Source organism: Ambystoma mexicanum, chromosome 6p, assembly GCF_040938575.1.
Source record: "Ambystoma mexicanum isolate Mex_15411 chromosome 6p, UKY_AmexF1_1, whole genome shotgun sequence".
Lineage (NCBI taxonomy): Eukaryota > Metazoa > Chordata > Amphibia > Caudata > Ambystomatidae > Ambystoma > Ambystoma mexicanum.
This window is the reverse complement of record NC_090935.1, coordinates 583,682,265-583,706,081: the sequence shown is the minus strand read 5'-3', so window position 1 is coordinate 583,706,081 and position 23,817 is coordinate 583,682,265. Positions and strand designations below refer to the sequence as shown.

The window sequence follows — 23,817 nt, the reverse complement described above, 5'->3', positions numbered from 1 at the left end:
ATTAGGTCTGAGGTGCTGCACAGATGCAGTACCTGACAGCGCAATGATGATGGTGACAATGGGCAACGCAAAAGGAGTGGTGCAGATGACGCAAGAGGCACAAGTACAAACGGGGGATGGCTCGGGACCAAAATACAGGCTGACGGATATATACAACGATGGGTACATTGTGGATCGATTATATCACACCACAATAAAGGAACCCCGGGATTTAGCTTGGTACAATGAGGTATGGGTGGATCTGGAGGGAGATGGGGGGGGGGGGGGGTGGGGTGTATCTACATGACTTGCACACCAGATGAGTATGCCAGGGTAGGGGAGAGCCTCAGAGCCGTGTGCAGGGCATGGATGCCACGAAAAGGAACACCTGCATGGGATGAGGCAGTGGCTGAGGAAGAAGTGCGTAAAAGGCTGGGTGAGTTAAAATATTTGTTAACGAAAGGGGGAATGTATGGGAGGAAAGGTCCCATGGACAAAGACCGCCTGCAGAGCTGCAGCTCTCCCCTCGAGATTGTGCACAGCGAGCCGGTCACCTCCCTCACCCCCCCCCCTCCCCTCTGCATGTCTCCCAGTAGGCCCGTTCCCACAGGAGACTAGGCGCGAACAAGCTACATGACAAAAACTGTATCTTTCACCTTCCGCAGTTCATCGCTGACCTGTGAATGACCGGGCAAAAGCTTGGGTTTGAGGAAACAATTCATCTCCACAAACATAACCCGTTCCCTGGCAGACTCCACATTTATGACATACACTATAGATGACACCCCAACCTTGCTCTCCTTTTGAAGTAACAGATACAGACCCTACGCCTGTGTGCCACTCTGTTTCACCAATACTGCCAATCCCTCTGTGAAGGTTATAAATCCCCCCCACCCCCTATAGGTGTGTATTAAGGGGCTGATTCCAGGAAACGAAACAAGAAGATCTTTACCTATTTTACTGCGTATAAAGCTATTGGTAATATGTCTAGGCCCCACGCTGTTGAGTTAATCCTGTTCTTTACAAAACACTCACACCAATGTACGATATGTTAATTTACTTGTTCGATATGATGCAAGATGCACAATCCAGATGCCCACTGGTTTTCCAATATATGTACGTTCACAAACCTGTTCAACTAGCATACAGTTTTAAATGTGTATAATACTAAACGGTATAGCCACAAGGCTGTTGTAGATGGAAGTTTTTTTTGTAAACATGATGCTCATGATAAACGTAAACGTGTAACCTATATTATGATTGTAGCTCGCATGTTACCCGATGTACCTGCAACCACTCTGGCCTGATTCTATCTCGCATTCTAATGATTTGTATGTAACCCCGCAAAGGGGACCGGCTACAGGCCACAGGGCCCTCTCTCCCCCCTGCTGCAGCGCCCCGTACTCGGCCTCCACCATCCTCCCCCCTCAGGCTGGGCTGGTAGCTAAAGGTCCTTGTATCTCTGATGCTGTGATGCTACAAATGTAACCTCTCCCCCTGCCGCTGAGTTTGCACCAGGTATCCACTCTCCCCTCAGCCCTTTGACACATGTTACCATGAACTCGCCTCGCACCCCCGGACTCTGGTCAACGAAATATAGACCATTACCCTAAAGCCTTTTGATGCAACTGCTGCAGGCCCTTTATCAATGTACCACCCCAGATCACTTCTGATCCCATGTGTAGCAATATATTCTCTTTACATTAACAAACAATAAACCATCCTCTCAGGAACTGAGGAATTGTATAATGAATGTGTCAGAATAATATGGTAAATTGATTAGGCACCTGGACCCAAGTAGTCTCACTTTTTATTGTCTAGGTCAAACGTCTAGTGATATAACTCTTGTATGCAAGGTATGTATGGCCACAAGGGCAGAACGTTAAGTAAGGTATATCTTCATGACTTGCACATCTCGCCTGACCCTGCACCTTACCCAGATGACCCCAGCTGACCCAAGTGCTCCATGAAGTAACCAGCACCGTGTCAGCCAACCCGGGAGCACCGCCCCTACAGAAAGGATACTGTCCTGTTCCCTTTGTCCAATGGCCCCAACTCAATGTATGGCCTATATCACATGTCATAGCCGATGGGAGTTTGTAATATATTGTGCATTTTCTAATGTTTTTACCAGAGCGCTCTCGGAGTTTGCAGAGTTCTCTGCTTGCCCTATTTTGGTTTTGGATAAACTTTACTTTTTACCTTCACCCTCACTTGGTCTTGGTCTCATTCCCCCCTGGGGTGTGTCCATTATTGACACTCAGTGGGCAGTTTTTATTGATTTGTGGGGACACTCACTTTCAACACCCAAATTGAATACTGGAAAGGGAATGTTTTTGTGTTTTTGTATACCAGGCCTCCTGAGTCAAGAGACTTGCAAGAAGTAAAGAGGCTTGGATACAGAAGGTCTTGATCTGTGTAAATGCGACTGTATCCTTGTGCCGCAGAAGCCAGAGTGTGTGCTTTGCTCCAGTGAATCTGCTTGTCCTGTGCTGAAAACGTGAGGAAGGGAGGCCAACGGCCCAATTATCCCGACGTATCATTTTGTGAACCCTTCTTTCTTTTTTCATGAACATCACCCCACATTATTTGTAAATTAGTAATAAGGATTGGCAAATTGGTTTTTTTAATAGGCCTTTTTAATTTGACAAGATCCACTAGGACTGCATTATTATGCTCCCATCTATAGATTTAGGTTTAGATAGGCGTTTATCTCACCCTTGTGAAAGTTCAGTAAACACTCTTGAAGTGTGGTCACTTGTGTCTGTCTTACTATTGCCACCATGCTTTTCTTACATGTGGTGTCAGGAGTGAGATGAGACTCAATTGAAACAAATTGGGTAACCCTTCAATTCCAGAAGCTTAGTCATAAAGCCTCCAACCCCTCTGTTGCCATGAAAGAATCAATAGGCTTTGATATCTGTAGCAGTAGAGAGGCTACTATCCTTCCTGGGAAAAGAGAAATGGTTCCCACAGACTTAGTTTTGATACCCCCTCCTCGGTGTTGTATAAGATTTGCCCCAAAATCTGTCCTGGCCTGGAAGTTCGGTATAGACGTTCAAGCAGGCATCATTGATCCCGACTTCCGGGGAGACATGAGACATACAGGTTCTCTTACAGAAACATGTCGAGATCCCATTTCAAGTACATCGTGGAGACAAAATTGCCCAAAGCTCTATTTCCCTATTTTAGAGAAAGTGAACCAGAAGAAACGGAGGGAGGTACCTTAGGCTTTGGGGAATGCCGATGAACCATCGAGCACTGAAGAGAAAAGTGGAGAAGAGCCTAGCATCTATCCCGACCTAGACTTCGCCCAGCAAAATGATCCAGCCCTCCCTGAGGCTTTTTTACATTCAATTCCCAAAGGAGATGGTGTAGAGAAGGGAAGCCCTTTCTTCTTCTTAAAGCAACGATTGCTATAGTGAAAAGAAACATCCACAGAAGGCTTGAGTAAAACCCAGTTAGTAATCCCCAAAACCCTGCGAAAGATCCTGCTGGAGATTGCAAATTGCCATCTAATGTGGGGAAACCTAGGAAAATCCTAGGTATCCATGCTGATATAAAAACCTTATTCAGACATGTGAAATATGTCAAAAAAACAGTACTCTCATCCCATTGCCTGCCCCTCTGAATCCTTTGCCAATCATAGAAGTCCCTTTTTCAGGAATGGGGATGGACATCATTGGACCTTTAGAAACATCTAGACTGTGCAACAAATGTGTCCTTGTAATTGTAGACTACAACGACCAGTTACCCAGAGACATTCCCTATGTGGAACATTACCACTCAGCAAATTCTAAAGCACTTCCTACCGTATTTTTCCAGGGTTGACTTTCCTAAGACCAGGGAACTCTCAACTGTGGAAGCCAAAGATTTTGTTGACGTAAAACAGGAAAGAATAGGTTGAAAGAGTTGTTCAGTTTATCCAGAAGGAAAGACAACCTTATGTTTGAACACTGAGAGAAGGAGACCAAGCAGATGTTGGAAAGTGGAAGTCTTGGGGAAGGGAATCTTGAGACTTGGTGAACTTAATTGATGGCTCGAGGACTGAATCCTCAAGCCCCTTTTCTGTGAAACTGTGTTGCCTTGAACTTGGGGAAGGCGACCCCAAGAATTTGTAGAGCTGTTTTGAACTTGAGAACTAGGAGGCTAAGAGCTCAAAGAAGATCAGAACATTTGTTTTATCACTATTACATTTGTTATTGCCATTGTTTAGCTTTATTTGTGAGGGAAAGGATAGGTTCTGGATTTAGACAGACTTTTAAGTTGAACTTACTTTGAATCTCTTGTCTGTGTCTTGCTTCATGATGTCTTCCCATTACTACAAAAAGGGAAGAGGTGGGGAAGAATAGTTCCAGCTTCCATCTTTAGGATATGAACGCTAGTTTACTGCTTGGTGGGATCCATCTTCAAGAGCAGGTTATTTGTCCATGTTCGTAGAGGCCCCCTCCCCCCCCCCCCTCTCAGTGTGAACCATTCTACATAACAGGTAGTATGTTGTGCTCATTCTCAGAGGGGGTCCCACATTTTTGCATATGCTTTTTATTTAGAATTTTGGATGTTGTCTCCTTTGAATCCCCATGGCCCTTGTAACACTAGCTCTTTCTCTTACCTTCGCCCTTTTCACCCCATCACTCACTCCTTTTAAGCACTAGCTCTCTCAGGCTCTGGATCTGTATCCTCTAATTGGGATCGCTCCATGTGGGTGACTTGAGGTTCTGTTCTCTGTACTCCTCTTTTCCTGTGCCCTAAAGTGCCCCCCACAAATAATGTTGTTGCAATATCTATGCTGCCTCCTTTTCCCCTTTATCTCAGTTTAGAAGGGTGACAGAGTGATAGTCACTGCCATAATGTATCAATATTCCACCAAACAAGTCCTACAGTCACTTCCCTCAGGTGCCACTGCTCACTCTGCTGGTTCATATGGTGGCTGCAATGTCTGTATTCCTTGTGTGTGTGTTGCGAAACAGCCTAGGAGGGGACACCAGTTGGTACTTCAAAGCTACAGCAACCTCTACAACTTGCTTCGGCGCCCTTGGTGTCCCGCAGAGCACTGATGAGCATACCCAGACCACATGCATGCACCCGGAATTCTACATTTATTTACTTTGCTAATTATGTAACTTTAAAAAAAATGCTTTTACTTAAAATGATGACCCTTTAATGTTTCGAAGGAACACCATTATTGCATTACTCTTCCAATTGCACTGTTCACTTAAATAGTTACAGGCATGAATTTATTAAAACAAATAAATTAATGAACATTAAACTGTGAATCCATTTTGTCACTTGTGTGGTTTCAAAAAGGTTTTCTTGTCTCTTCAGCTGTTGGAAAAACACAAGAACATAGAAAGTATGGTCGAGTTACTTGATTTGTACCAGTTGGAGGATGAGGCATACAATAACCTTGCTGAAGCTACCACAGAGCTATACCAGTACTTGCTGCAGCCGTTCCGAGATATGCGAGAACTTGCAATGCTCAGAAGACAGCAGATAAAGGTATTTTGTTGCTATTGTATATTTTATAAATCTCTTAAAATAAATAATGTTTTGAGTTCTGCATGTTTTTTTAGTTTAAAAAAAAATAATTGCACAGGAAACTGCCATACAGCATACATTTGTTCATTTGGCAAAGGAAATATACAAGGAAAGGTTACAGTATAGTGTGACAGAGCGCATTCCTGACATATACATTAATTTCCACTTCGTTTTTCACACCACTGCTACATCTGCCTCCACCTCTGCACTTTGCCGTGCCAAGTATTGTCGAAAGCCGCCCCAAATATCTCTTGAGCGGTTCATCGCCGGGTTCAAGCCTACATAAACTTCCTCCTTATCATTTGCACATATCACCAAACCAGATGTCATAAGTGGGTGCTTCCCTACTCTTTCATCGCATTAATATTGCTCTCTTTGCCAATACCAGACTGAAATTCACCAATTTGCGTTTCTGTGGAGTCAGCCTATGCAGAACAAGAAGAAATCCAAATTATGGAGAACTGCGTCCCCTGCACACTTTCAAAAGGGCCAATGGTCTGAAGGGATTAAACGAAAAAGAATTTTTTCATAAATTATTCAGCAATGCAATTTAATGTCTCTTTAAGGTTCAGAGTTCCAATGTGTAAAGATTCAAAAAAGGAGAAATTCCAGGAGTCGTTTTCTTTAGAGAAAGATGGTCTTCTCTTATTTATTGATTTTTTTCTAGTTGCCCAACGCGTTTCGATATTACATTCTCTCTTCATCAGGGGCTTAGGTTTCAAAATCAAATGTCACAAGCATCTACAAAAAACATATATAGAAAATAATTCAGATGTAATGCTCTTTTTCAAAAAAATCACACCTTAATAGTTAAAGAGCTCATTTTGCCTCAAAAAGCTTTACTTATCCAAGCAGAGCTTAATTTTAAACAGTGTTTCTGTATTCAAACCAAGGATTAGTCTAAGATGGATAACGTGTCCCTTGTGTCATTGGCTGTCTAGAAATACCTAGATCTCAATCATCTAGTACTCAAACATTCATGAGAGATAAATTATTTGAAAAAATAAGAGTGTATAAACAAGGGCCCATCTTGTGTTTAATTTGCAAAGAAAACAGGGTTAAGTTTCAGCTGAAATATCACACTTAAACCAAGTGAATCGAAAAGGCATTTAGTAAAAAAGTACAAGGAGAGAGAGAGAGAGAGAGAGGAACTCGCCCTTCTTCAAAGGTCTTGAAAGGGAAGCTTGGTGCCAGTGGAGACAACCAAGTCTCATGTAATGAAAGCCAGTATCTGTCTCCTAATGGAGTATAAAGGGAGTGCGTAATGTCAAATAAAGGATAGAAAATAGGAGTGTGCAAAGATCGATTAGTGAAGAATAAAGGGTAAATAACCATCCATAACTCCTGTGTGAGAAACCTGAAGGTGTCTCCCTGACTGGTCCGCAGGGATCTGTCATCCAGGTGGCCAGGACACGGCCATCGCTGTTGGATGGACCAGTGAGGGAGGATCACCTGGATGAGTGGTCCTCGGGGAGTGGAAGCGGGACACAGACGAGGTATCGGACATGTCCCAACACAAGAGTCAGGCAATTGACCAGAAAAAACACGCACACGTGCGCACACACGTACACACGTACACAAACACACACCCACCCTCTCTCTGACAGCCCTTTCTCTTCCCCACAGGGATAAAAGATGGAACACGAGAGCACACAAGGAGCAAGGCAGACGGCACGATGAAACACCTATCCGAGCACAGCAGTTCAAGAGGAGGAGAAAGGCGGTGAGAACCTAAAGGACGGCAAGGAGAAAAGAGACCTTGCCCTTGTCGACCCAGACCCGCAAAGCCTCTGTGGAAGGAATCGTAAGACTGCAAACAATAGCCAGTGTGTGCTGCAGCAGATATCAACGTTCCACAGAGCACTCCTACACTGATAATCAGAACAGGGAGAGGCGATTGCTACCGTGGTACCAGCCTTGACTACAGAGATAAGAAAATAACATTAAAGGAAAACCAGCTGCAGAGGGGTCCGGCACCACGTGGGTGCTCATTCGAGAGACTCTGTTTGATGCCATGTTTGTTTGTTGAAACTACTGATTCCAGAATGCCCTGGGAAAGCCAGAAGGAAAAGGTCAAAGTGGTCATACAGGGGTCTAGCAAACCCCCCTGTACAGTCGAAAGTCTTTGACCTATACATAATTGAAAAGCTAAGGGAGGTGAATGACTCCTGCATAGTGAGAAAAGAGAAAGAACTGTTTGATTGGCAAGAATGAACCCGACGGAGGGATGTTGATGGAAAGGGGCTAAGTCTGAAGTCCCAATGAACATTGTGTTGACAGGAGTGAACCCGACAGAGGGTAGTCCACTGTGAACTGTTTAAAAGACATTACGGCTTGTGAATGCCACAGGTGAAATTGTTTTGAGAAAAAGCCGTAGTGAACCTGATGGAGGGAGGCTGATATTCAAGAGGGGTCTGAGCCCGGAAGAGGTGGGGACCCAGGGGTGAAAATTCATCACCCAACGTACAATTGGAAATTGACTTTTTTGTTTGGTATTTTGAACACATCAGGTCCTCTGAGGCAAGAGACTTTTTGTAGAAAGAGACTTAACCACCGAAGGTTCTGATAGCTGAAAACGGAACTGTCGTCTCGTGCTCGGAAAGCTTGAGCGTTTTGTGCTCAGGAGTCCCACCTTGTCCCTTGCTCAAAACATGGGGAAGGGAGAACCCCGGCTACCACATCCTGACTTATCATTTGTGAACACTTTCTTTTTATTTATTTTTTTCATTTTGCATTTATAGTTTACAAAAAACCATACACAACAGAATACACACAGCAAAAATATAAAAACAATTAATCAAGTTTCATATTATAAAAAATCAGAAGGAAGGGTAGAAAGGAAAAAAATAAGTAAAACAAGAAAAAAACTTCAGTTTACAAAGAATGTTTCCTTCCAAAACTAACTTTTTCTTATTCAACTCAAAAATAAGCATTATAAGAATACGATTCAAAGATAAAACCAAGGAAATAGCAGAACCCCACATACAGCGACACCAAAACAAATTTCTAGATAGTCCTTGAAAAACCAGTCATTCTGCACCAAAAAATGTAAACTCTACTACCAAGTGTTTGAGTCTCGCAGGTATTGCTTACCCTACAAAACCTACACACCATATCCATTACGCTTGGGCCCTCATTCATATTCATGGTTTTCCAGCTTTTAATTTTCTCAAAGACAGGTATTTGGTTTAACATGAAACTCATGTAATTCATGCGTATGATAGGGCAAGGAAACTTTTGAATATATAGCGGTAGACATTCCTTAGTATGTATAAACCTTGAATACTCCACAAATCCTGTACATGAATCAGTGCAGTCAACCACTTCAGCCCAATCGTACCTGAACAAGATCTTTTTGACATGCCCCGGTCTGAGGATCAAGTCCTCTTCAGATGAACAAATATGGCCCAACACTGAGCACATCCGTTCGTTAAACTCTCTTAGAGATGGTATTGAACCTGCAAACATGACCGCCTTAAGACTCTCATAGAGGGAGTTTTTGGGCGGAGCAATAATTCTTCTAAATAGACAACTGTCTCCACACATACCTAGCCTTCAAAGAAACTAGACAACTCATGTTTAATAATGGTGTTTGGAATGGCCATAGAAAGACCAAGTACGTTCGTCCAAAGAACTCCCTGAATAGTATTCAGAAGGTCACCCATGTACAGAGAGCAGAGGTCAAGTCCGTAGAGGATAATAGCCTCAAATTTGGCTAAATAGTATCGTCTCTGCGGAATAAGCGAGAATTTACAAACTTTCTGCATTAGAAATTTCATATGGGCAGTACGTTTCTTGGCTTAGATTTCCAATTTTTGATGCTGACCATGTTAGCCAAGTAATATCCCAAGTAAACTACGGTCTTGACCTGCTCCACAGTATCCGTTCCCATAGTCCATGTATATTGGATATCCTTTTTCCTTTGGTTAGAACCAGAACTTTGGATTTGGAGGCATTAGGAAACAGGTTATTTGCCACTGCATATTCATAGAAAAGCTGCATCCTAGCCCTAAGTCCTTGCTGAGTTTTATCGAACAGTATGAAATCGTCGGCGTAGGCCATGCACTCCAGCCCTACACTCCCCAATATCGCTGGTGCAATGGAGGGGCCCTGCCACAGTCCCTCAGCATCGTACGTATAGAGATTGAAGAGTGTAGGGGCCAGAGTGCATCCCTATTTAACCCCTGTAAAGGTGGGTATCTCGGAGGAGAGAACACCATCTTCAGATAGATGTACACAGATGGATGTATCGGAGTGCAACAATGCAATCAACTGGACCATATTTCGGGGAATGCCCAGAATAATCATTTTGTGCCTGAGCATAGATCTAATCACCCCATCGAAGGCACTAGACATCTCCAGTGATGCCAAATACACGTCCCCAACATGCGAGTGGTGAACATAATGCCTAAGATGGGAAAGAATAGCTGCATTTAAAGAGGTACCAAGCTCAACTCGAAACCCCACCTGGAACCTACTCAGAAGGTTATGTTCCCTGATAACAAGATTGAGCTCAATTAATAACAGAATAGAAAAAAATCTTGCTAGTAGCATCCGTTAGAGCTATGCGTCTGTAATTGGACAAATCCAATTTATCGCCCCTTTTAAAAATGGGAACAATAATGGACTTAGACCAAGAAACAGGCACTGTGTGAGTCAGAAAGATGTGGTCAAACATAGGTTTTAACAGTTCGACCCAAATCTCAGGGTCCTCTTTGAGAACAAAGTGGGGAATCCCATAGGGGCCAGGGGCCTTAGATGGCTTCAATTGGGCAAGGGCAATAGCCCATTCGATATCCTCCTTGTTCTAATTGCAAATACCCTTCTCAGATGAACCCAAATCAAAACCCTTCAGTACTCAAGGCATCAGGCAAGGCATATTGCTTAGTATAAAAGGATACCCAAGAATCTATGGGGCAGTCGGCACTACCTTTAACATTCCCAAAAGCCTGTTGACCAGAAGAGGCCATCTTTCCCCTTACACAATAGCTCCAACATATTTTGATGGCAGAGAGAGTATGCATCCATCTTGAGGGATTTAACATAATTCTTGTGCCTTAAAATAATAGAACGTTTGAGTTTTCCATAATCAGCAGGTCTAAGGCCACCCTTCTTCAAGGCAGCAAGCTCTTTTCTTTAACGGGCCTTAGAAGAAAGAAGCATTTCTTATGGGGATTCATAGGGCCGATAGAGTCCCTAATTTTACGAATACAGGCCAAGATGATATTATAAGGGGAGATACCATCATTGACCTCCGTATCATGGCCATAGAGAACACCCCCAGATTTTTGGAGCAACACAGAGAGAAGTTGATTGAATTTAAATACAATTTTCCTGTACCACTTAACTCTTGTGCCCCTGTTATTACACTCCAAGCCTGCTAAATCCGGCCTGATCCAAAGGACAATCATGGGAATACTCAAGGTAAATGAAATTGGAACATGGTCACCCAAAGAAAGGTCAAGATGACTAAGATAACCACACTGTTTCCTAATGCCATCTGAGACATAGACGTAATCAATACGAGAGGTTGAGACTCCTCTATGCCAAGTATGTTTGAAGGCAGTAGAAGAGAACGAATGATCCATTAAAGACAAGTCCCACTCTTTAAGGAAAATATCCCACCCAATGCCTCAACTAAGGTTCACGTGCCGAGCCGAGGGGAGAGCCCCCAGTGAATTCCACCGGGCACCTTCTGCACAGAAGGAATTAATATACCCTTCCAAAATCATTTGAAAACCACAGCCCCTCTGGACCCTGTCAAACAAAATCGCTCCTATCCCCTCCTCAACGGTTTCAAAATTCACTCGGATAGGGTTCCAATAAAGATTAAGTATCAATATCGGAGAGAAGCCAACACCCAAGTTTAACTCAATAGCCAAGTGCCATTCCAGGCAGCACCGAATTTCCCAAGAAAACAGCAGACTGCAATCTATGGCAATGGTAAGACCTCCTCTCGGATGCCCTTCATCCCACCTAACCGCAGGACAGGAAACAGTATTTTACCCTGCTAGAGAAGGTTCAACCATCAGCATAGTCTCCTGTAATAAGTATATTCTAGGTATACTAGTACAGGACAAATTATGGAATAGTTTATACAGGTTAGAACAGCAACAAGTATTCCAAGATATGACATCAATAGTTATCCTGTCGTGCATGTATCGTACCTAGCACTAGACTCTGTAAAGATCTAAGTGCAGGTTGTATCCATGACCAATCCTGGCCATTACCCAAGAGATTAGAAATAGGAGATGCAACATTTCCAGGGTCAACCTTCGGCACAGGAATAGCCCACACACCTATTTCAGGGGTAGTCACCACGGGTTCTACAAACCAAAGAAATGTTTTTGCTTCCGCAGAATCATGCAATTCCACCAGGTCAAATCCCATGGATTTAACATTGCTCTATTGGCCCAAACTGTGCAAGCAACCATACCTGAAAGGAAAAAGCTAACCTTTCTGCCATTAGCAACTCTAGGGAGAGATATGGCATCTATGTCATCAGTAGTTATTGATCTGAGAAGTTGAATTGCCTTACAAAAAGCCAGTAACTTGACTCTATTAAGGCCATTCCCCTTTATGCCATTCTCAGTAGGTATCCAACCTATGATTTGGCTGCTAGGACGTGGTGCAGCCCCAGTATCACTCCGACAGGACCCCACACACTAGCATGCAAGCCCAAACCTGGCACAGAAAGCACTGGTACTGCTCCATCCCGAATTTGGGCAGGGGCCACTCCACCAACATGTGTCAAAGCAGCGGGGGCGGTACCACCCGCTAGAGAACCGCAGTGCCTTGGCCCCAAATTGGGCAATAGCAGACCTCTCATAGTTTGTTCCTCTTGTATATCTTCCAGAGCAGACACAGAAAGACCTGTAACCGCCACCCGCTTGATCACATTCGTAGGTGCAGTAGGTTGTAAATGACCAGTGGACGTACAAGCATGCATAGCACTAATCACTTTAGCAAAGGCTGTCATTTTTGTCTGTTTAGTTTGCACCCATCCTAACACATTTTCACCCTGGACCCCCCTTTTTAGGTCCCCCAAAGGTACAATGAATCTCCAACGGAGATCCATCTCCTTTTGTAGCATCCTGGCCCTGTCCGGTGGCGTTCTCCAATACTTCAGCCACTGATCCTTCATCAGCCTGTTCAGCACCACCCACTTTATCAGCTATCCCATGATTGTTTAACTTACGAATAGCCGTGAGGTTGGAATTCTCCCCCTCGTTTTCACAGAGGGCATATGCTTGGATTTAAAAAAAAAAAGTTATGCTTTCTATCTATGCCTTTTACCCCTAATAAGATTAGTGGGCACTGGCTCTATCCAAATCATTATCAATAATCAAAGGATTGGAATCATCCACCAGAATAGCCTCCTGTTCTGCAATACTATCATGCAGATTACCCATTGCTTCTATCAGGGCTGAGGGACTGTCTGAGCGTTCCACAGCCCTTTTATCCATTGGAAGTGGATGAACATTTCTTTCAGCTCAATCACATATTCCAACATTGGGGCAATTCTCTACAGGGTCTCTGTGGAGTCTGACTGAAAGTGCCTCCAAAATAATAGACATTTTCTCATCCAACCTTTCCAACCTAGAATTGAAATCATCATGAGATTTGGTTCCCACAACAACAGACCTATTAGATTCACATTATTGAGTAGATTCTCATATCCATTCATACGTAAGGTAAGATCATTAAATGCCTTCTGCTGAGCAGCCATAGTCCCCCCGCCCCCAGATTTTCCTGAGTATCGCTTAAGACCTTAAGTGCCAAGTTTAGACTAATAATGTGTAAGTTAGACAAAAGTGGGGAAATTAATTAACAAATCCTCTTTCCAGACACCCCCATAAGGACCTCTTTCAAAGGCTGAGATTCAGAGGGTAGCCCTATTTCGTGGACACATGGGCCAATCGGGGAATTTATTGCTATAGTCGAACTAGGGAAGACTTTTGTAACGCTCACCTGATTCCCGCAGAGGCGCCGGTCTTGACTGGGTGAATGCCGTATCTTCAAAGGTGATGTGTAACACACGGTTGGCTCTTTGGGCTGGACCTCTGTGCACTGTATGTCTGACTCGAAGAGTAAGATGTCTGCAGATAGAAAATATGGGATTAATGAACTGGGGTTATTGGGTGCCTCTCTCCTCTTCCCTTTCTCTTCTCCTGTAGAACCCCAAAGGCTAACGCCCTCACCTTAGGTAAGTGAACGCCGAGCTCTCCATCTGCCTCAGGGTAGGGTGCCGTAACCAGTTTCTTCACTGGATAAGGGTGCAGGCCTCTTGACCTCAGAAGACTGCTGTCCGTCGTTAACTGCACGAACGGTAAGTTCTGGGCACTTCAAATGTCTTAAAAGTCTTTTGTAATGATATCTCTTGTTTTGCAGGGTTCCGGCGATGGCGGATGGCGGGCTGATGAGAGTTGAGGATCGAACCCGCGTGAGGAATAGAAGCGCCTGGAAGCACGTAAGTAAGCGCTTGTAGCCTGCTTCACGATGCGCACTAACTGTCCCTTTTATCTTGCAGGTACAAGTTCGGAGCTTTAGAGAAGCTGAAGGGTGCTGGAATACCCACTGGATTCGGCGTGGGAAGGAGTAATGGCACGTGAGTAATAAAGTTGCCCAATGTCTTTAAACGCACCTTCTTTTGTCTTTCAGATGCGGGATGCAGCGCCGAAGGCCTCCGGAGCGTGCGAAGAGCTGGTAAGCTTTTGTCTTTCAGATGCCAGAATGCAGCGCGAGGCGTTGGTGACAGCCGATGGACCAGGTAAGAGATGCGCTGCCACTGAAGACCGTAGTGCTAACCTGTTCTTTCTTTGTCTTTACAGGTGCTGCTGAAGACTGGATTCCAGGATGGTAAGCCTTTGTTCCCTTAGGCCCAGGATCAGAAGCAGAAGACACGATGAGCGTTCTGCTGCAGAGAATGCAGAATAACACAAAGCAAGATTCATCCATCGGGTGTGGTTTAAATAGCCTCCTGTAGTGCTTAGGTGTCTCCTTCCACAGCCACGCCTAGGTAAGAAAAGAGTTCCTGCTTTCCAGAAGAGTTCCAGTGTTCTGAACCTAGGGAGTGGCTCCTGCCCCACCCAACAGGAAAAGTAGTCCCAAACAGAAGAGGATCAGGGGTTCAACTGGCAGGTAAGTAAGCAGCATGGTCTGCTGCAGGTAAGTCCACCCAAGCATTATGAGCCCGGCGCTTCCAGCGCTGGGACTGGGCATCTTTATGAGCCTGGTGCCACTGGCGCCAGGACAGGGTCCAAAAGGTCCCAATTGGGACTGGCTGGCACTCGGAACCGGGGTTATGGGTCTGCTTCCAAGGGAGTCGGGCAAGTCCTGATCTTTTGGAAGCAGAGATCATGACAGCACCCCCCCTCAAGGCCCCTCCCAAACCGGGCTTCTCCGGGGGTTTGGGCTTGTTAGGAAATGTTCGATGAAATCTTTTGATTAGACGAGGCGCGTGGACATATTCTGCAGGTTCCCAGGATCTTTCTTGGGGACCGTAGCCTTTCCAGTCAATCAGGTAAAATAGTTTAGATTTGGAGATCTTGGAATCCAGGATGCTTTTGACTTCAAACTCGAGTTCTCCATCAACTAGAATAGGTTTTGGAGATGTAGTTAGTCGGGTTTGAGGTTGCACGGGTTTTAATAGAGAGACGTGGAAGACCGGATGTATCTTCATGTGAGGGGGCAAGTCCAATTTGACCGCTACTGGATTTACTATGGTAGTGATGGAATAGGGACCAAGGTATCTTGGGTTGAATGTGCGTGGTCCTTTTAGAGGTAGATATTTGGTGGATAACCAGACTTGATCTCCTACTTGATATTGGGGGGCTTCCTTCCGATGTTGGTCTGCTCCTTTCTTGTATTGTTCTTTAGCCCTTTGAAGGTGAGAAACGGCTTCCTTAAAGGCTTGGGTGATTGTAGAATGCAGGTGGTCTACTGCTGGTGTTCCAAGATCTTGGAGTGGATCCAATTCCGAGGTTCGAGGGTGACTACCGTATAAAAGAAAAAACAGGGTTTTCCCAGTTCCCGAGTGGACAGAGTTATTGTAGGCATATTCGGCTATCCAAAGGATATCTTTCCAAGTTTTTTCAGTTTGTTGTAGCATGCAGCGCAAATACTGTTCCAGAGTTTGATTGGTCCTCTCGGTTTGTCCGTCGGTTTGAGGGTGGTGGCTGGTCGAAAGTCTCACATCAATTTGAGCCGACCGACAGCAACTTCGCCAAAAATGAGAAATAAATTGACTACCTCGATCCGAAATTAGAACTGAAGGAAAACCGTGCAGTCGGACAATGTTTTCGAGAAATTCTCGGGCCAGAGTTGCGGCTGTTGGTAAGCCTTTGAGTGGAATGAAATGCGCCATCTTGGAGAATAGGTCCACGATTACTAGGATCGTATTGTATCCGGAGCATGGAGGTAGATCGGTGATGAAGTCCATAGAAAGCGTATGCCAAGGGCGAGGCGGGATGTCAATAGGGCGTAAGAGGCCGGCTGGTTTTTCCTTTTGACTCTTGTTTTGGGCGCATACTCCACAGGACATTATAAAGTCTCTGATATCTTTTTTCCAAGACGGCCACCAGAAGTAGCGCTTGATCTTTTCCGAGGTCTTGGTCATACCGGGATGTCCTTCCATTAAAGAATCGGGATAACAAGAGATTACCTTTTTCTGTAAATCTGTGCTGGGCAGGTATAACCGTTCTTGGAAATATAATAGGTTGTCCTTCACCGTAAAGTCCTTTCCTGCAGATGCCAATTCTGTATGTCTGCTGGAGTTACCAGTAGCCTGGCTTTATCCTTAACTTCCTCTATGGATTGTGTGGCGATTACACCTAGAATTCTTTGTTCGGGAATGATAGGTACAGGTTTAGGATTGATCAAATGTTCTTCCACTCCCATCCGAGAAAGGGCATTAGCTTTACCGTTTTTTGTACCAGGTCGATAGGTAATTATGAAGTCAAACTCGGCAAAGAATAGTGCCCAACGGAGTTGCCTAGAGGATTGAGCTTTTGCAGTTTTCAAATATTGCAGGTTTCGGTGATCTGTAATCACAGTAACGGTGTGTCGGGCCCCCAGAAGATAATGCCGCCAAGCCTTAAAGGCGGACTTGATAGCTAGAAGTTCCTTATCAGTAATAGTGTAATTGATTTCAGGAGGCGAGAATTTGCGGGACCAAAATGCCACGGGATGCAACTGATTGGTTACTGGGTCCTTTTGTGATAGAACTGCCCCCATGGCAAGGCTCGAAGCATCAGTTTCAACGATGTAGGGGAGTTCTGGGCGAGGATGTTTTAAGATCGGTGCAGAGATAAATCTAGTCTTCAAATTCTGGAAAGCTTGTTCCGCCTCGGTAGACCATTCAAAACGTTTGTTTTTCTTTAATAAGGCGGTGATGGGCTGGACTATTCGAGAGAATTCGGGGATAAACCTGCGGTAAAAGTTAGCGAAGCCTAACATGCTTTGAACACCTTTTACGGAGGATGGCGATGGCCATTTGAGAATTGCATCGACCTTCTTTGAATCCATACGCACTCCGCTAGGTGATAATATGAATCCCAAGAATTCAACTTCAGTCACGTTGAAAACACATTTTTCCAACTTAGCGAAAAGTTTGTGTTGACGCAATCTCTCGAGGACCATTTTCACGTGTTTCCGATGAAGAATAAACGAGGATGTCGTCAATGTAAACAACAACACACACATCTATGAGCTCTCTGAGGACATCGTTCATAAAATATTGAAAGGCGGCCGGGGCCTTGCAAAGTCCGAAGGGCATGACCCGATATTCAAATAGCCCATACTTGGTGCGGAAGGCCGTCTTCCATTCATCGCCCTCTTTTACTCGTACCAAGTGGTAGGCTCCTCTAAGATCCAGCTTTGTATCTATGCATGCTTTTCTGACTTGGTCCAGGAGTTCAGGGATCAAAGGTAACGGATATCTATTCTTAACGGTGATCTGGTTCAGGGCGCGAAATCTATACAAGTTCTAAGGTCCCCTTCTTTTTTTGGAACGAAGAACAAAGCTGAGGAAGCAGGGGACTTGGAAGGACGAAAAAACCCATTCGCTAGGTATTGATCCAGGTATTGTCGGAGGTGAAGATTCTCAGGCTCGGTGAGGGCATAAATTCTACTACAAGGAGGAGTAGATCCAGGTATCAGGTCTATCTGGCAGTCATAAGACCTATGAGGAGGTAGAGAGTTAGCCTGATCCTTCCGGAAAACATCTTGGAATTGTAGGTATTCAGGAGGTAACTGGGGAGCCTCCGAGGAAATTGCTGCCAGTGCAACACCAGGTCGAGGGTGACAAGTAGAGACACATTCTGGAAACTGAACCGTTCTTGCTCGCCAATCGATCTGAGGATTGTGCTTCTCTAACCAAGGAATTCCTAGAATAATCTGGAACTGAGGGGCCTTGATCACATCGAACACGATCTTCTCATGGTGTCCATCTTGACTTACTAGCGTCACTTCTTGGGTGGTATGCGTTACTGGTCCGGAGGCTATCTCCGTACCATCCACCGTAGTAATGACGTCCTTTACAGCCTTTGGACAAAGAGTCAGATTCATCCTCAAAACCATTTCATGATCCACATAATTGCCGATGGCACCGCTGTCGACGTAAGCTTCAATCGCATGTAATCGATCCGGATGTTCAGGGCTAATGAGGACCATAGGTATCACGAAATGCGAGGTCACGGAACTGGTTTTAACGCTCGGCAAGAGGGCCTCTATTCTTGTCGGGCGAGGTCGTTTCCCTGCTCAGAGTTTGTGACCCTGGTAACTGCAGCTCCTACTGCCTTCTTGGCTGGTTTCACCGGACAGTCTCGAAGAAAGTGCCCCGAGTTTCCGCAATAGAGGCATAATTGCAGCTGTTTTCTCCTTTCCCGCTCCTTTTGTGTTAGTGGTCCTTTCAGGCCCCCTATTTGCATGGGTTCCCCGGAGGCTATTCCTTTGGTAGGAGTTGGTGGTTTGGAAAATACTCGAGCATCAAACTTGGAACGATCGGCCTTCCTGTTCTGCAGTCTGTGGTCAATTTGAACGACTAAGTCAATATAGTCCGAACAGTCTTGCGGGGGATTCACTACTTGGGCTAACACATCTTTGAGCTCTCCACATAGACCTCTATAAAACAGCGTAATCCTTTTGTTCTCAGGCCATCGAGTTTCCACTATCAGTCTGTTGAAAGACGCAATATAAGCCAAAAGGTCTTGATTACCTTGTCGCAATGAAAGGAGCTCATTGTCCAAGGCCTGCCCCTGTGAATGTCTTGCAAACAGTTTTTCCATACTGAGCTGAAAAGCTTGAAAATCATGGAGAACCGGATCATCTTGATTAACTAGAGGGATCGACCAGTCTGCCGCATTGCCACTAAGGTACGAAAGCACGAAAGCTACCTTAGCTTGATCAGTTGGAAAGGCTGCTGGCCGGCATAAGAAGTGCAACCGGCACTGATTAATAAATACTGCAAACCTCTTTGGGTCACCAGAAAATCGTTCGGGCGGAGCCAGAGGTACATTCCCAGGTAGGTTGATCTGCACTGGGTTCGTAGAGGATGTTGAAGGAAGATTTGCCCCTGATGCGGGTAACGGAGTTTGTCCGGCTTGTGACTGTAGCAATTGTCTAGCGAGATCGTCTGTTCGCTCCTTGGAAATAATCAGTTCCCTTCTTAGAGCATTTGTTTCCTGACGGGCTGCATGCACTTCTGCTCTTAGTTCCCCAAGTAACTGGGCTAGCTGGTCAGTATAGCCTGGGTGGGAGTTTTGCGGTAGGCTTTGTGTTCTGTAACGCTCACCTGATTCCCGCAGAGGCGCCGGTCTTGACTGGGTGAATGCCGTATCTTCAAAGGTGATGTGTAACACACGGTTGGCTCTTTGGGCTGGACCTCTGTGCACTGTATGTCTGACTCGAAGAGTAAGATGTCTGCATATAGAAAATATGGGATTAATGAACTGGGGTTATTGGGTGCCTCTCTCCTCTTACCTTTCTCTTCTCCTGTAGAACCCCAAAGGTTAACGCCCTCACCTTAGGTAAGTGAACGCCGAGCTCTCCATCTGCCTCAGGGCAGGGTGCCGTAACCAGTTTCTTCACTGGATAAGGGTGCAGGCCTCTTGACCTCAGAGGACTGCTGTCCGTCGTTAACTGCACGAACGGTAAGTTCTGGGCACTTCAAATGTCTTAAAAGTCTTTTGTAATGATATCTCTTGTTTTGCAGGGTTCCGGCGATGGCGGATGGCGAGCTGATGAGAGTTGAGGATCGAACCCGCGTGAGGAATAGAAGCGCCTGGAAGCACGTAAGTAAGCGCTTGTAGCCTGCTTTACGATGCGCACTAACTGTCCCTTTTATCTTGCAGGTACAAGTTCGGAGCTTTAGAGAAGCTGAAGGGTGCTGGAATACCCACTGGATTCGGCGTGGGAAGGAGTAATGGCACGTCAGTAATAAAGTTGCCCAATGTCTTTAAACGCACCTTCTTTTGTCTTTCAGATGCGGGATGCAGCGCCGAAGGCCTCCGGAGCGTGCGAAGAGCTGGTAAGCTTTTGTCTTTCAGATGCCGGAATGCAGTGCGAAGACCTCCGGAGCATGCGAAGAGTAGGTAAGCCTTTGTCTTTCAGATGCCAGAATGCAGCGCGAGGCGTTGGTGACAGCGGATGGACCAGGTAAGAGATGCGCTGCCACTGAAGACCGTAGTGCTAACCTGTTCTTTCTTTGTCTTTACAGGTGCTGCTGAAGACTGGATTCCAGGATGGTAAGCCTTTGTTCCCTTAGGCCCAGGATCAGAAGCAGAAGACACGATGAGCGTTCTGCTGCAGAGAATGCAGAATAACACAAAGCAAGATTCATCCATCGGGTGTGGTTTAAATAGCCTCCTGTAGTGCTTAGGTGTCTCCTTCCACAGCCACGCCTAGGTAAGAAAAGAGTTCCTGCTTTCCAGGAGAGTTCCAGTGTTCTGAACCTAGGGAGTGGCTCCTGCCCCACCCAACAGGAAAAGTAGTCCCAAACAGAAGAGGATCAGGGGTTCAACTGGCAGGTAAGTAAGCAGCATGGTCTGCTGCAGGTAAGTCCACCCAAGCATTATGAGTCCGGCGCTTCCACTCCTGGGACTGGGCATCTTTATGAGCCTGGTGCCACTGGCGCCAGGACAGGGTCCAAAAGGTCCCAATTGGGACTGGCTGGCACTCGGAACCGGGGTTATGGGTCTGCTTCCAAGGGAGTCGGGCAAGTCCTGATCTTTTGGAAGCAGAGATCATGACAACTTTTCCATGAGAAGACATGGGAGGTGATAAGTCCAGATCAATATTATCACGCATCAACTCCCTAGTAGCATTTGCCACCCTATGGAAAGAATCCTCTAAACAGCTTTCTTGAGTTAAGTCCTGTTGTGACGTAACAAAAGAGCTTCCCACAGGGGCATGTTGATTTAGGTGACCTCCATCGCTTACTGGGAAAAGATGATGCACATTACTAGGGGTACACCCTTGGTAGACTTTCCAAAAACAAACACATTAGATCCAGAAAATTTAGATGAATATTTGAAGGCGCCCCAACCCGAAAATGATCCCCCCATCGCACCAGACATTCCACAATTGTCAATAAGGGCAGTAGACTTCTTAAAGGACCCAATGGGTTGAGGAATGGAGGCATGAGATCTAACTATTTTCCTCATTGCCAAACGAGCTACCATCTCATCATTTTCTTGAAGGCACTCTGCATCAGTTAATTCCAATAGGCCAGCATCTAGACGAGCATTAACTGTAATATCATTGTGTGAAGGCAATACATTTAGAGGTAGTTCAGCCATAGGCACATCCGCCTGTAAAAGGTTGATTGTGGCACCAGTTGGCGACGCATTGCCCCCTGCAAGTATCTTTTTAGCAACATCCGGGGTCCTTGTACTAAAATTGGCCACAGATACAAGTACAGGCAAGGCCCCCTGTGTTATTTCAACATTAAGGTGAGGAATAGGTTCCAAATTCTGCACTGGTTCGGGTTCCATATTACAGGTACTGACCCCAAAACCACTTTGCATGGTAACCATAACAAAAAAAAAATAATAAAAAGAAAGAAATCAATATTAAAAGCAACAAACTTCAAACAAAAGACACAGTTCAAAGGCAAAAAGCCCACATGCACTGTGTCCCTAGAAAATTAAAAATAAATCGAGCTCCAAATCCAACTTGGGTCAAACGGAAGTGCCACAAAGCAGTCCCCCACAGCCCCCAAGTACAGAATGCGGGATCAAAGAAGACGAACCTCTAACAGTCTCCCCACACGGGCCAAGGAGCTACTGGCAAACAGAAGCAGCTGACTCCTTACGGGCCAAGACCTCCATAGGAACAGCCTTATCTTGTGTGCAACACAATGTGACATAAAAATGCACAATTTTCCTTTTCCTTTGTATATTCAGAGGAACTGAGAAAAAATGCAGTTCAAGTCCTCAGGTCCTCAATGGAAATGTATGCGGGGGTGGAGGCTAGCTGTTACTGTATCTCCTTTCCTCCACAGCCTCCGAACAGCAGCAAAACAGCACAGGAGTCTGTAAACCCTTGTCACCGCAGCCGGGCTTAACGCTGCAAGGGCTCTGTGTGCTAAATTTCACTTCCTCAGAACTATAAGACAGAGTTCAGATCTATAAACGTAGAAGGCACACAGACACGGACTAGCTCGAGGCAGCTCCCTGAGCTCCTCTTAGCTTGAACAGATCTGGGGCTTAGATTAAAAAAAGCCCCTTCAATATCACTGAAAGATACCACCAACGTGGGTCAAAGGCCCTAGGCCCGCAGCCTCCGCGTCGGTCTGGAAAAATAAAACGGTGGTTCAAAGGCTACAAGTAGCCCGCAGTCGCCACAAGAACCCTCCTAATCAACAAGCGAATACACCTCGCCTCAGTATTGTATTTATTGTATTGTATTTATTGTGTTTATATAGAGCATTAATCCAAAGCGCTGTTCCAAACACCCACTACGAGGTACTCGCCACCTCTATTAGGGTTACAAGAAGAGGCAGGGTGTAATTAAGGTATAGACTAGTTGAAATAAGGCTGTTGACTAGCAAATTGATAACTAATATGCTCAGCCTCTACCAAAAAAAGCATACGGCACTTACAGGGGAGAAGCGGGGGAGAATCGGCACTTCTGCAGGAACTGGAAAAGCAGCAGGAAAAATATGCACCCCACTCACACCCGCTCGCTGACCCCGCTCACCGTCTGTGAACCACAAAGAGAGACGGTGTGAGAAAGTACTTCCGGCCTTCCACCACTGCGAGGAAGCAACTAGAGGCCCCTAACAGAGTACCCCAATTCTGCACAGCGTTGCAATATTGCACAGAAATGGCAGGAAATGGCTAATAGTAGCCACAGTCTCACTACCCGCAGCCCAAGTCAGGACCTCGTTCTTCGGCACTCGCTCGCCTGCAGCAGTCCAATAGAGGATGGAGGAAAGGACCTCAGACGTACACATGTACGATCACATGGTCGCCAAGCCGCACTGGCACGAAGGCACAAAGTAAACCAGCCGCTTCCGACAACCTCTCCAGGGTCTTATGTGGGTCTTTCTTTCTTGTGAACCCTATCCAACACTCATTTCGTATTTAGTTGTAAGGATAGGCAATAGTTTTTTTTTTTTGTATAGGCCTTTTTATTTGACAAGACGCCACTAGGACAGCATTATTATTATTATTAATAATAATATTATTTGATGGTTTTAGCTTGCTCCCATCTTAGATTTAGGTTTAGATTAGCTGTTTTTCCAACCTGCACATACAGCTTAATAAACACCCTTGAACTGTGATCACTTGTCTCTGACTTTACTGTTGCCACCATGAGTGTCTTACACCTGGTTTACGGGTGGTGTTACCAAAATGTCATTGTGTCAACGGCATGTTGTGACTCCTTGCAGTCTCGGTACAGGTAGAGGACCGCACAGTCCACCGCCTCCTGGAGGTCGTGCCACTGCCTAGCCTGATTCCTGCTGGGCATAGTCGTATAAACTCCCTTGGCCACGCGCCGGCGTCTTCTGTAGAGCCGCGTCTTTGTGTCGAGTGCAGACTTTGAAAACTCCTGGGTTCTCCGACGAGGGGGGAAGACGTTGAGTCTTTCTTATGTTTCTGCTTTATAGGGCTTAACTTTATCTCAGCGTAACGCCAACACCTTTTCTCAATGGGTCTTTGGCATTCTTCATGCCTCATGTGAGCCACCTCATCTCCGTACTAGCACAGTCAGTGTTCCTCATGTCTTCTGTGCTATTTTCTGTCTTGGCTGTATCCCAGACACTGCAGAAATACATTGGCTTACTCTCAATATGGT

At 45.4% G+C, this 23,817-nt stretch overlaps 1 protein-coding gene across 1 annotated transcript in view; it reads left to right on the top strand.

Moving 5' to 3' along the window:
* Positions 1-23,817, top strand: part of JMY (junction mediating and regulatory protein, p53 cofactor) — a 1,013,065-nt gene that overhangs the window by 102,356 nt on the left and 886,892 nt on the right. The window contains exon 2 of the mRNA XM_069627416.1: positions 5,305-5,478. Within this exon, the coding sequence (XP_069483517.1) occupies positions 5,305-5,478 (174 nt within the window). The remainder of the gene's footprint in view (positions 1-5,304; positions 5,479-23,817) is intronic.